At 50.7% G+C, this 13,561-nt stretch overlaps 1 protein-coding gene across 5 annotated transcripts in view; it reads left to right on the forward strand.

The window, feature by feature from the left end:
* Positions 1 to 2,608: 2,608 nt before the first annotated feature.
* RGS9 (regulator of G protein signaling 9) overlaps positions 2,609 to 13,561 on the forward strand; it is a 56,591-nt gene continuing 45,638 nt past the window's right edge. For 3 of the 5 annotated variants that reach the window (XM_079796856.1, XM_079796858.1, XM_079796859.1), the window contains exons 1-3: positions 2,609 to 2,916; positions 6,726 to 6,875; positions 8,225 to 8,814. In XM_079796856.1, the coding sequence (XP_079652982.1) occupies positions 8,758 to 8,814 (57 nt within the window). In that variant the 5' untranslated portion in view covers positions 2,609 to 2,916; positions 6,726 to 6,875; positions 8,225 to 8,757. Of the gene's footprint in view, positions 2,917 to 6,725; positions 6,876 to 8,224; positions 8,815 to 13,561 lie in introns of those variants that run through there. The other 2 variants (XM_079796857.1, XM_079796860.1) reach the window with 2 other exon arrangements.

A 13,561-nucleotide genomic window follows, 5' to 3' on the forward strand; every position in this document is an offset into this window, starting at 1 on the left:
TCCCCCCACCCCCAAGGCCCTAAGTCAGTGGTCGGCAAACTCATTAGTCAACAGAGCCACATATCAACAGCACAACGATTGAAATTTCTTTTGAGAGCCAAATTTTTTAAACTTAAAACTTCTTCTAACGCCACTTCTTCAAAATAGACTCGCCCAGGCTGTGGTAGATCCACACTCAAGGGGCCAAAGAGCCGCATGTGGCTCGCCAGCCGCAGTTTGCTGACCACTGCCTTAAGTGGCTTATCTGTTGATTCCCAGGTTCATGTTAACCAACTTTTAAATACTCTCTTATTTGAATTTTCTACTCTAAAAAGAGAAAGAAAATTATGCAAATATAAATACAGAACCTAGTAAAATTAGAATTGTCTAGGTTTAAAAAACGTAATAGCCTCCAACACAAATAAGGGTGTGGCAAAATTAGTTCATTCTGGGCAAACAATGTAAATATGAAATCCCGTTGAAAAACGACTGGACATTATTTCAAAAACCATTGAATATGTTTGGGCTCTGACCCATTAGAGACCATCTGTGGAAAATTTATCCCAAGCAAATAATCCAAAAGAAAGGACAGCTACATTTCTGAAGTGATTCTACAATGGACAACTGTTGATTTTGCTTGTCCAACTTTCAGTTTTCTTTTTTTTTTTTTTTCTGATTTTAACCCTGATTTTTTTTTTTTTTTTTTTTTTTTTTGTAGGAAGCCAGCTAGCTCAACCCTGATTTTTTTTTTTTTTTGTAGGAAGCCAGCTAGCTCTCAATTAACTTTGGAGGTGAGTACTCAACTCAGGCCTGGCCCCATCAGAACATTTCAGCATGGCCCTGGCCAGTTTTTTCAGTGGTTAGAGACTTGGCCCCAGCACCAAAGGTCTTGGGTTTGATTCTCTGTAAAGGGCACGTATCTCAGTTGCAGGCTCGATCCCCATCCCAGTAGGGGAAGCAACCAGTGGATGTGTCTCTCTCACATCAATGTTTCTCTCCCTCTCTCTCTCCACCAACCTCCCTTCCACTCTATCTAACAGCAGTGGATGCCCAGCTGGGCGTGGCTCAGTGGTTGAACATGGACCTATGAACCAGGAGGTCAGGGTTCCATTCCCCGTCAGGGCACATGCCCGGGTTACAGGCTGGATCCCGGGGGTGGGAGCAGGGGGCATGCAGGAGGCAGCTGATCAATGATTCGCTCTCATCATTGATGTTTCTATCTCTCATTCCCTCTCCCTTCCTCTCTGAAATGAATAAAAATACATTAAAAAACAAAAAATAAATAAAAGCAATGGAAAAATATCCTTAGGTGAGGATATATATATATATATATATATATATATATATATATGTGTGTGTGTATATATATATATATATATATATATATATATATATATATATATCCCGGTATGGCTTGGAGGTAAGGTATGAGGTCCAAGGCTGCCTGGTCCCAATCCTGGCCCTGCTGTATCCTAAGTGAATGAACTTCCACTTGCTACTTATCTGCTCCGAGTCTCAATTTACTCATTTGTTGAATGGGTATATTAATAATAGACATCTTCCTCATAGGGTTGTAGTGAGAACTAAATGAAGGGAGCAGGTATCCTAATACCTCCTGGTATGTGTGTATTATCATCATTTCCTGCTTCCATGACTGTGAGCAGGCTCTTACCACCTTTCCTTTCTTCACTTTTTTTTTTTTTTGCCTTCCACATACTCCAGTATCATTGCCTTGCATTACTCCCAGAATGATATTTTATATTTTTCTTCCCTACTGGGGATGCCCTTGTAGTGTAAGCCCTGCCTGCCCCTCCCCCCCCCCCCCCCCCCCACTTCTTTTTATAAAGCAACTGCCCGACTTAAGCTTTGATTGCCAAGGAGTCCACTTCAAAGACAGCTGTCCCAGTAAACACTTTGCTGGCCACGTGACCCTGGATGAGGAGCCAGGCCGCCTCCACACTGAGGCTCCTTTGTTCGGAAGGTCTTGGCTGATTTCAATCGCTGACCAATTGGCTGCTTGTTTGTTTTTCTCTTCCTGTGCTTTAAATTCCGGCTCTTGTGTTTTAAAGTCACTAAAGATCAAAATAAACGGATGAACAAATAGGTCCAGAGGCATGGATGCATGGAACAGACTGACAGATCTCAGAGGGGAAAGGGGTGGGGGGTGGGGGGATGGGAAAAGATTAACCAAAGAACACTGTATATATATGCCTAGCCCATGGACACAGACAACAGTGGGGTGGAAGGCCTGGGGTGGGGTGGGGGCTGGGTGGTAGGAGGGGAATGGGGGACATTTGTAATACTGTCAACAACAACAAATCCATTAAAAATAAATAAATTCACCAATAAAGAGTGAGCCAGGAGAAACCCTCGGCCCCTCACTGTCGACCCCAATAAAAACAGAACCCCAGGCCCTTTCTCTCTCTCTTTCTCTCTCCTTCTCCCTCCCCTGACCCCCCCCCCCCCTGTTGTAAACTTTGCTATGTAGCTCAGTGCACTGTGTAATTTCCTGCAAGCAATAAACCTGTATCTTTTCAGTTTCCTGATGGTTATTGCTGAAGGGCATCTTGCGATCATAATAAGAACCAAAGGCTGGTCCAGCTACAATGTGGGTTATTAATAGGCTGAGACCAGTTGCGAACACCCCTGAAGGTAGGACCAGGTCTTATTTACCGTTATACCATGGGTGCCTAATATAGTTCCCACCCCAGAAATGGCACTCAGTCAAGGCTTGTTGAACAAAACTCACTACTTCCTAACACAGAGCAGAGAAAGTTGGAACAATGAATGAACATGTAATAGGTCCTAGAGGATAAACAAGAGGAAAAAGAACCACAGGAAGCTAGAACCATTTCCCTGCCCAAACATGGCTGGATTCCTGGGGATTACAGGCTCCGTTTCCTCCTGGTCCTGGACTTGCTCTCATACAGTGGGCAGGTGAGTTCCAGCAACAGACGGTACGGAAGGGGACTTTCTGACCGACTGCTTCCTTTTTCTGCCTTAGAAACCATCTCTTCCCTGGGGGGTTGGCAGGACAAATGCCCATTGCCTTAGAGAGGCTGGGAGCCACTGAAGATTTTGCGGAAAAGGAGGGGGGGATTACAATAGCAATATCTTGGGAATATTAAATCCCTGAATTTGCACTCAGAAAACTCGAGATATAATTCACATATCATAATGCTCACCCTTTTATCGTGTACAATTCAGTGGTTTTAGTATATTCACAAGGTTGAGCACCACAACCACTATCTAATTTCAGAACATTTCCTTACTCCAAGAAGAAATTCCACGCTCATTAACAGTCACTCCCTATTCCTTCCTACCCTAAAGGTGTGGACTTTCTACACAACACTAAATTTGGGGTCTGTAAAGTAGCTTGAATTTTGAACTCAGAAGGGATGTCTACCGAAGATAAAGAGAGCAAGGAAGGGGCAGAACTAGCTTTTCCAAGGTTCAGGGGGTATAACCAGACATACATCTATCTATCTATCATCTATCTATCTATCTATCTATCTATCTATCTATCTATCCATCCACCGAAGAGATAGAGAAGAGAGAGAAAGCAATATTAGATCCACACATGGAGCAAAGAGAAATGAGTGTGGGCAGCATATACAGCATCTAAGTAGAGTGGAAGTTATGGATGTGTAAAACAATTCTTGCAGGGGCTCATGTTTTTATTTTCTTTGCATCTCCTGTAGCGGTCACCTTCCGGCTCCCTTCCAGACACTGCCGTTCCCGGGAAAACCAAAGGAAACGGCAGAAGGGCCAGAGCTTTGGAAAAGCCCTTGCTTTGGGAGCCTTAAGACGTGCTCTCTGCTGCCCTCTGGGCTCCTCGCAAATGCAGTGATGGCTCTGGCTCTGGGCACCTGGGCTGGGGTGCCTGAGCCACCCCCAGAGGCAGCGGGAGCATCTGAGCGTGGGTACAGGGCCCTCAGCTGGAGTGCACTCCGTTTAACCCTCCTTCGAGCGTATGTGACAGAAGAAGAGACTTCAGCAAGCCTCTGGGTGCACAGGTGGGGTGCACCAAGTAGTACATTTCCCTGGGGGGGTTTCTCCCCAAGTGGGGCCTGCTTGCCCCTCCCCCACCCCCTCTGATCAACTGTGGCAGGACTGGTTGGGGAACGTCAATGGAAACGTTCAGCTCTTTTCTTTTCTTTATCTAAATGTTTTTTACTGATTTTTAGAGAGAGAGGAAGGGAGCAAATAGAGAGAGGAACATCATCCATCCGCTGCCTCTTGCATGGCCCCTACTGGGGATCGGCCCGCAACCCGGGCACGTGCCCTGACAGGGAATCAAACCCTGACCTCTTGGTTCCTGGGTTGACGCTTCACCGCTGAGCCACGCTCTTTTGAATGTCTGTCACCTGGAATCCCGTGTGTGTGTTTGGGGGTGAGGGGTGGGGTCCACGTCCAGAGGAGCCGCTCTTTGTCAGGAGCGCTGAGCCCCACTTTGCCAGCCTTTGGCTGACTGAGCTTTTCATTCTGCTTAGAATACAAAAGTCATACGACTTGTAAAATGGGAGGAGACTTTTGAATTCATCAAATCTGATACTTTTAAAAAATATATTTTATTGATTTTTTTACAGAGAGGAAGGGAGAGGGATAGAGAGCTAGAAACATCGACCAGCTGCCTCCTGCACACCCCCTACCGGGGATGTGCCCGCAACCAAGGCACATGCCCTTGACCGGGATCGAACCTGGGACCCTTCAGTCTGTAGGCTGACGCTCTATCCACTGAGCCAAACCAGTTAGGGCTAATGCTTTCTTATTAGTGGTAGGAAACTAGAGAATCAGAGATTAGGCAACTTGACCAAAGTCACCCGCGAACTCATTCGTAGTGACAGAAAGCAGGTCAGTGGCCGTCTGGGGCCAGCAGGGGGAGGGATCACAAAGGCACAGGAGGCTCTTGGCGGGGCATGGCTACACTCCCTGTCTTGATCATGTACACATACATGAACTTATCAAACTGTACACACTAAGCAGGCACAGCGGAGTGGATGTCAGTTACACCTCAGCAGAGCTGTTTAAAAAGCCACACCTCCAGTCAGAGGCGGAGCAGGGACGAGAACACACATCTTGTGCCTTGAGGCTTTCACACTTCCCCTTATCCCAGCCTTTCCAAGTCGTGAAGAAACCTTTTCCCATAATGTCATTTACAAAAACTCCACTGTTCGAAAGTCTCTATACTGAAAAATAAGAACACCCTTACCAAGCCCTGGCCGGGTGGCTCCGCTGGCTGGAGCGTCGCCCTGTACACCAAAAGATTGCGGGTTCAATTCTCGGTCAGGGCACATACCTCGATTGTGGATTTGATCTCCGGTCACATGCAGTGATGATGGCTTTGGCCTTTCCTCTCTCTCTAAAGATCAATAAAAACATATCCTCGGTGAGTTTTAAAGAACATCCTTCTCAAGGCAACAGCAGACACAGGGAGACAGAAGAGAACCCGAGCAGCTGGGAGGAGGTGGGGGCAGAGCGAGGTGTGACTTTGCTCTGTTTACCTGTGTTTACGCCTGGCAATGCTTGTGAGAAAGGTCATCTCGGATGGGTCCAAAGACTTCCACTGAGGATAAAAGAGATAGGGACGAGGTGTTTACAGGACTGTACTTTGTGATGTAGTTGGTGGCCACCATGGGCCGAAATAGTTTTTGAACAATTCCTGGATGAGAAAGAGAGAGGCAGGAAACATTCCAGAAAAGCTCCAACTCTTCTTCTCATTCTTTTCTCCTCCTCCTTCTCCTCCTCCTTCTCCTCCTCCTCCTTCTCCTCCTCCTCCTCCTCCTCCTCCTCCTCCTCCTCCTCCTCCTCCTTCTCCTCCTCCTCTCCTCCCCGCCCCCCCCCCCCCCCCCATCACACCAAGAGTGGCCAGCTTCCAGAGGCCTAAAATAGCTCCTTTGTGCAGAAGGTGAAAGTACAGGGTCACGGGTGGCTGTGCTCCGCCCCTCCTTGCGTTGCTGCTGACCTGGCGCTGACCAGCGGGCTGCAGAGGGATTCTGTCCCGTGGGCCCTGCATGCTCGCTGGGTAGCCAACAGGGCCTCTGGTTTTCCTGCTGGAATCTGTTTTCCCGAGCTCTTGCCTCCCTAGCAGGAGTTAGGAAGAAACGTGCATGCATCTAAGGTGTTGTTTTTCTCTGTATGATTTCTTTAGAACTGCAAATGTAATACACAAGTGTAACACATTCAAACGAGACAGAATTATGTGAAATGCAAACGGGAGTGGGGGTAGAGTCAGGGCAGTGGCTCCAGGAGACAGATGAATTCAACATGATTTCTTTCCGAGTCGGGGAGATGTCTGTTCAGGGGCAGGAGGTGCTGTTACCGAGCTGGGGACACAGGATCAACCCTGAGGACCCTCCTCTGGGAGTCCATACGGTCAGAGACAGTTCGCCACTGTGCTGCTTCGGCAGGGTTTGCCTCGCCCTGAGGCCCCTCCACCGGGATCCCTGGCCCTCCTCTGCCCTGCTCTCTGTCCCAGGAGGCTGACCCTAACAGACTGCATCACCCAGGCTGCAGTGCCTCTGGCTTCCGGTCTGGACTGAACAATGGGAGGCAGAAGGAGGAGAGGGAGAGTTGGGGTGTTTATCCTCCCGTGTCTTTTCAGGCCTCACCTCCTCAGCCCTCAGCACAGTGAACTGAAGTAAGTTGCTGAGCTGCCCGGGCATGCTGGGACGTTTTCCTGGGGAGGTGACTTTAGACCTGGGTGATGGCCGCACAGTTGTGCCTGGATGACGTTTATCCTACAGGGACAAGGTCCATGTTGGTCACACTGTACAGCGTCCAGGGCAGCATGGCCCCAATCCAGGCCCCGAGTCACACCCTTCTGCTGAGGAGGAGGACACGGATGACTAGAGTGACGATGGTGATGATGATGGGGGGTCCATTTACCTGACGGCGTCACAGGAGGATTTCATTTTAGCGCTATGTCCCTCTGTCATGTTGCAAGATAATATTTGCTTTTTGGGTCGATCCTTTCCTTAAGGTGTAGTTTACATGCAATGTTATGCGCCCAGTTTTAAGAAGACAGATGAGTTTTGACAAACTTACCTCTGTAACCACCACTCCTATCAAGATATACAACGTTTGTCACTTCAGACAGTTCCCTATGCCCCTGTCCATGTAATCCCTGACCCAAACTCTCCACCCCCCAACCCTATCAAAGCCAACCACTGTCTGATCCCTATCTCCATCTCCCCAACCTCACAGGATGTTGTGTCCAATGAATTTCTTGTAACCACCCTCAAAGCATGCTGATCTTGCCTTCACGCCCATTCTGTGCTGTTCTCTGTGATGTACCTGCATTTATCCCTTTTCACTGGTTAACTCCCAGCTTCCTTTAAGACTCCTCTTCCAGGAAGTCTTCCTGGTCTTCTCTTCCACTCTGGCTGGGTAAGGTGCTCTGCAACAAATTCCAGCACTGCATTGACTGCATCACCATTATAGATAGATTCTGTTTATAATTCTCCCCATTAACCTGTGAGCTCCTTGAGAAATTGGATCCTATGCTGCTTTGAATTCCTGACTCTAGCACAAAGCCTGACATACAATACATTCATCGTTTAAATGAATAGGTGAATTAAATAAATTATTCCCCCCCCCCCCCCCCCCGGGACACAGTCATTAATTTTTAACATCACACTACATGCTTGACCCTTTTGGTTACAAGAAACAAAGACTCAAAATACGTGTGCGGATTTGTAAAGAGGCGCACACAGCCATGTTTCCTGAGAGAGTGTTCCTAGCTTCCACCAGATTCTTACAGGGATGTGCCTCCAAAAATACAGATAAGAACCACTGCACCAGGGACATGGTTGACTGTGCCTTCCTGAGGCAAATCCCTCTTTGTTCTTTTCCAACTTAAACATTTTGTCGGCTACAATCAATAGCCATCCAACTTGTACACAACAGAAAAGGTGCTTTGTATGACAAGCCACGAAGGGTTCTGATGGTTGCGTAGGAGGGTCACCCATTCATTTTCTAGCTATGAAAACACTAAGGACCGGAGTAGTGAAATAGAACTTGCTTAGACCAGGCAGCTGGCCCAGTAGTAGGGACTACAATGAACTCATTTCTTCTTCACTTCCTTTCTTTTATTAACCAACATCTCGCCAATCCCACTGATCATTTTGCCCCCTAAACACGTTTAAACATTCGTTGAGGGCCAAGCACTGTATTACACACTTCCCCATTCGATGATATACCCAATCATTCCGTTGGATACGATCTCCCTTTTTTCACTTTTCAGAGAAGGAAATTGAGACCTAGAGACTTGAAGGAACCTGCCCAAGGTTGCCCAGCTGGCTATGGCAGAGCTGGGAGAGGAACTGTGTTTCCCACCGCGCTGATTAGTAAGGTTGCCTTGTCTCACTTCTGCACACAACTCCGTTCCGAGTGGGAGGATCTGTCCCAGAGTTGAAAGGATCTCATGACAGATCCTCCCACTCAGGTCTCACCTGAGGCTCTGCTGGGTTCCGGCAGAGCCACACACCGCCCCCTGGCGGCAGGTGAACGCCAGCGCAGCGCATGCTAATGAGCCCGCGGCGCGGCTCGCTGATTGGCTGGCGCGGATTCCAGCTGCTTCCCAGGGGCGGGAGCTCCGCGCGAGTAAAGGGGCCCCGCAGGCAGCAGCCGCCCCCGCCCCGCGCTCTCCGGGTCCCCCCCACCCCCACCTCCTCTTGGGCTTAAGGGTGTGCGCGAGGCACGCTGGCCCTTTCACTTGCGGGCTTTTTCTGTTCTCTCCCTTTTGTGTTCTGGTTCTGAATTCATCCAGGGTCCAGGATGACAATCCGGCACCAGGGCCAGCAGTACAGGCCGAGGATGGCATTTCTCCAGAAGGTAAGCTGGTCTGTCACCTGGGCTCTGGGAGGTGCGCGGGGACCCAACTCTGAGAAGTGTCCGCGGAGATGTGTGGGCAGGAGCGGAGGGCATCCCTTGTGGTCCGTTAATGCGACTTCTTTGCAGTGTGTGTGTGTGTGTGTGTGTGTGTGTGTGTGTGTTAAAGACTATCATCATTAGGTTTCCATGTAACCTGTCTGTAGTGGAGACCGGAAGCCAGGGGCGATGGTCTGCTGCAGGCTCAGAACTACCTGTTACTCAGGAGAGGAGGGTGCCCGAGGCAGTTCAGCCCAGGCTGTCACCTGCAAGACTGTCTCCGGATAGCGTTATAAGGCACCCAGATGTTAAATTAACATTTTGGGGCGTTATTTTTTTCGGATCCCAAACTGCAGTATTTTAAAGTGAGTGTGTGTGTGTGTGTGTGTCTGTGTGTGTGTGTGTGTGGTGACTGTGTACACATCGATCATGCAATGATATATTTGTAGGATAAAGGACACCCCCACGCCCAGCACCCCTAGGTCCCCCATTGGAGCGTGTGTATCTGTTGTCTCAGGTCTCTGTGCCGGCAGCAGAAGTCGGAACCTTTCTCTTCAGCCACAGACTGTCTCAGCCTGGCACAGGCTATTCCGTGGTCGCGGGGCGGTAACGTGCGTCTTGCCGGGTGATGTGTTTGGAAACAAAGCGGCTCATTTTGTTGTGAACTCTTCAGATAGCCAGTGTCTGGAGAGATCGTCAGCGGATTAGGTCCTCGGTCACTTGTCCACCCTTCCTTCCGTCCACAGCCGCCTTTCACGGCGCCGTGTCCACCTCCTGAGGCTTATCTTGTTGAGTGGAATTAGCCGAATGCCCGGTGACGAGTGGAGCCCTGAGCCCCTGGAGCTCAGTACGTGGGTGTAGTCAGTGCCCAACGGTCCTGATTTGCCCGGGACGTTCAATGCTGAAACCTGGACAGTGCCGGGCGCACTGGACCGCTGGTCACACCCCTTCGCCCACTTCTAGGAGCTTGTGTTTGTATCCAGGCAGTGGCGGTGTGAGGCTCATCCATAAAACAGGCGGAAGGTTGTCAGAAAGGACCCCAGAGCCGATATTGCAGACACCAGTTCCTAAACGCAGAGGAGACCACCTAAACCCCCTATCTGAAAGCCATGGCCATCTTCCAGGATTCCCCAAGACTGCTTTCTTCCTCCACCAGACAGGCAGGCCTGGAGGCCCGGGGAGGAATGGTCTGGAGATTGTCTCCTTGTCTTCCGAACCTCAGACGTTCTTGCCATCATGGCTGTTGTCTAGCAGAGTCTCCTCTCTTTACCTTGGCCTTCTGACTGGAGTCTGGTCGCCAGCCTCTCCCCCCACCATCGCACTCTTACCTCTTCCACCCCAGCCTCTCCCTCCACCCCCCTCAGCCTCCCTTCCACCCCCCCCCACTCTCCACTGCTTCCACCCCAGCTTCCCCCTCCTCCACCCCAGCCTCCTTCTCCACCCCTCCCCCACTCTCCACTGCTTCCACCCTAGCCTCACCCTCCTCCACCCCAGCCTCACCCTCCACCCCCTCAGCCTCCCTTCCACCCCTCCCCCACTCTCCATCGCTTCCACCCTAGCCTCACCCTCCTCCACCCCAGCCTCACCCTCCTCCACCTCGCTACTGAGGTCCTCGCCAGGTACACAGCTCCCTAGAGCAGGAGGCAGGATAGAACCAAGGTGTGCAGAGCAGGTCTCAAGAGCCCGCGCCAGGGGATCCTTAGTGATGAACCTGCTGAACTAGATGTCCAGCCTGCTGAAGGACCCGGACTAAAGGCATGTGGGCCTGTGTGCACCTGCCATTCACTACTCAGAGAAACAGTCAAGGAATATTTATGAAGTATTTGTATTCCCCAACGGGGGCCTTACATACACCATCTCATTTATTCCTTAAGACAGTGGCATTATAAAACATGGATGGGTGAAATAGCATGATGGTTTGCAGACTCACCAGGGGTTGGGATGGTCCGGAGTGAGCAGGAGGCCGACGGACAGGAAGGCTGGAGGGAAGGACCCAGAACTGGGGGCTTCGAATGTTGTGCTGAGGAGGTTGCTGCTCTCTGTGTTCAGGGAGAAGCTGTTTGATGTTTTACAATCAGAGATGAATGAAATGAGTTAGTTTACAGGTTAGAAAGGTGATTCTGATGAGAGAGTATGAGTTCTTCTCTACCCTGGCTGCACTTTGAGAAATATTGCTCTCACGTTACCCTCCTTAGAGTTCCTGATTCACTTAAGAGGTAATTAAGTAATTAAGTGGGGTAGAGACCAAGCATTGGCTTTTTAAATTGTTTTTTTTTTAAAAAAATATTTTTATTGATTTCAGAGAAGAAAGGAGAAGGAGGGAGAGAGATAGAAACAACAATGATGAGAGAGAATCATTAATTGGCTGCCTCCTGCATGCTCCCTACTAGGGATCAAGCCTGAAACCTGGGAATCAAACCATGACCTCCTGGTTCATAGGTCAATCCTCAACCACTGAGCCACCCCAGCTGGGCTTATTTATTTATTTATTTATTTATTTATTTATTTTGAGAGAGAGAAACATCAACTTGTTCCACTTGTTTATGCAATCATTGGTTGATTCTTGTATATGCCCTGACCGGGATCAAACCCAAAATCTTGGCATGTTGGAACGATGCTCTAACCAACTGAGCCACGCCAGCCGGGCAGCATAGGTATTTTAAATAGAGCCTCTCGAGTGATTTGAATGCACAGCTAAGATGAAAGCCCCTGGGGCATTTGAGCAACCCTGGAGACATTTTGGGTTGTCACCGCTGGGGAGGGGGATGCCATGGGCATCTTGTGGGTCAGGGCAGGGTGCACAGGACAGCCAGCCCCACAGCCCAGACGGATCTCCCCAGGTGTCAGCGGCACCTCGGCTGGGGGTGCATTTCAGAGGGCAGATGCCAGGTGGGCAGAGCCTGAGAGCCAGGATGGGGGCCAGAGAGGAGACACGTCAGACACAAAAGCAGAGTCCACAGAGGTTGGCCGCTGCCGGCCCGGGTCACCGAGGACGCTCCTGGGGCTTTTGACCAGGGTGTAAAGAGCAGGTTTTGGGGAAAGACTGTGAGCCCCGATTAGGGTGTGGCACTTTCGAGGGTCTTCCAGACGCCGCGGTCCGATGGCCGGGAGGTCAGCTGGCCTCCGTGTGGCCAGGCGCCTTAGCAGGAGCCCCTTCCGCTTTGTTGCAAAACCACCTCCTGGTCCTGGTCGCTTTCCCCATCTGTGTACAGAAATGTCCTGATTATTATCATCCCCCCGGGAGCCTTCCTAGGCTGCAAGGAAAATTCCAGCCCCACAGATCTTGCGCATGAGTGACAGGTCCTTAATGCGAGGCACGGGCGTGGGCGTGGAGGGTGGGATGCGGAGGCCGTCAAAGGCCTCCTCTCGGCTCCTTCGTGATGTGGGGGTTCCCTGTCACGCCGGCCGTCACACCGCAGCACGTTGGCATCTGAGAGGAGCAACGTGGGCCTGACACCCCACCACCCCTGCCCCCAACACGGGGTCCGGCGGGGTCCAGCACAGCCTGGATCTGTGACATTTCCGCGTTGCCTGGGAAGGCGACGTGGCTGCCTGGAGGCGCCGGGAGCTGAGTCTGGTTAGGAGTGGGCACTGACATTTGGGGGGGGGATGGCCATCCTCTCCCTCATTCCTAGAGGACTGCCCGCCGGACGGAAGTCGGCAGAGTCGGCAGCCGTTTGGAGCAGAAAGACACGGGCTTGCCGCTCCCTGGAGAGCTTGGGAGATAGCCGGGCTCTCTCCTGTCTCGATGGGCAAAGGGGTTTCGGATGGAGGCAACACACAGACCAAAGCAAACATTCGCTGGCTTGGGCCGCCGTGACCAAGTGCCACAGGCTGGGGGGCCCAAGCAAGGGGACTTGATTTGCTCACAGCTTTGGAGATCATGGTGCTGGCGGGGTTGGTTTCATTCGCGGCCTCTGTCCTGGGCGGCCAGATGGCCGCTTTCTCCCGTGTCCTCTGTGGTCTTCCATCTGTGTGTGTCTGTGCCCTCATTTCCTTCTGAAAAGCACACCAGTCGTCATGGAGTGGGAGCCACACGAATGGCCTCATTTTAACTCCATTACCTCTTTTATTTAAAACAATAGATTTGTATTGATTTCAGAGAGGAAGGGAGCGGGAGAGATGGAAACATCAATGATGGGAGAGAATCATTGACCGGCTGCCTCCTGCACGCCCCACACTGGGGATCGAGCCCGCAACCCGGACATGTGCCCTTGACCGGGAACCGAACTGTGTGACCTCTGGGTTCATAGGTCAACGCTCAACCACGGAGCCACTCCGGCCGGGTTCCATCACCTTCTTAAAGACCCTCTGTCCAAACGGAGTCACATTCCGAGGTCCTGGGGGTTAGGACTTCAACGCAGGAATGTGGAGGGGGCGCAGTTCAGCCCGACAGTTTCTCAGAGGCGGTGCCACCAGCCAGAGTCCTAGCCTTTCCTCGCTCGGTGGCTGAGAGACCCTCCAAGGAGAGTCCTGAGGAGAATGATTGGCATCCCAATGGGCCCAACTCCCTCAGGATGTTCTCGAGGTCCGTGTATGCCCCCTCCTTTCTGGAAGGGTGATCCACCTGCCAGAAAGAAATCTGACTCCCCTCATTGTGTTGTAAAAATAGCTCTCATTATTCCTCCTCGGAAGGTTATTTTCAAGCTCTTTATAACTAGATTTTAATTTTTTTTTAACTCAAAGAGAAGGGATCAAATTCTCTGACTTT

This window comes from Cnephaeus nilssonii (genome assembly GCF_951640355.1).
Source record: "Cnephaeus nilssonii genome assembly, chromosome: 19".
NCBI lineage: Eukaryota > Metazoa > Chordata > Mammalia > Chiroptera > Vespertilionidae > Cnephaeus > Cnephaeus nilssonii.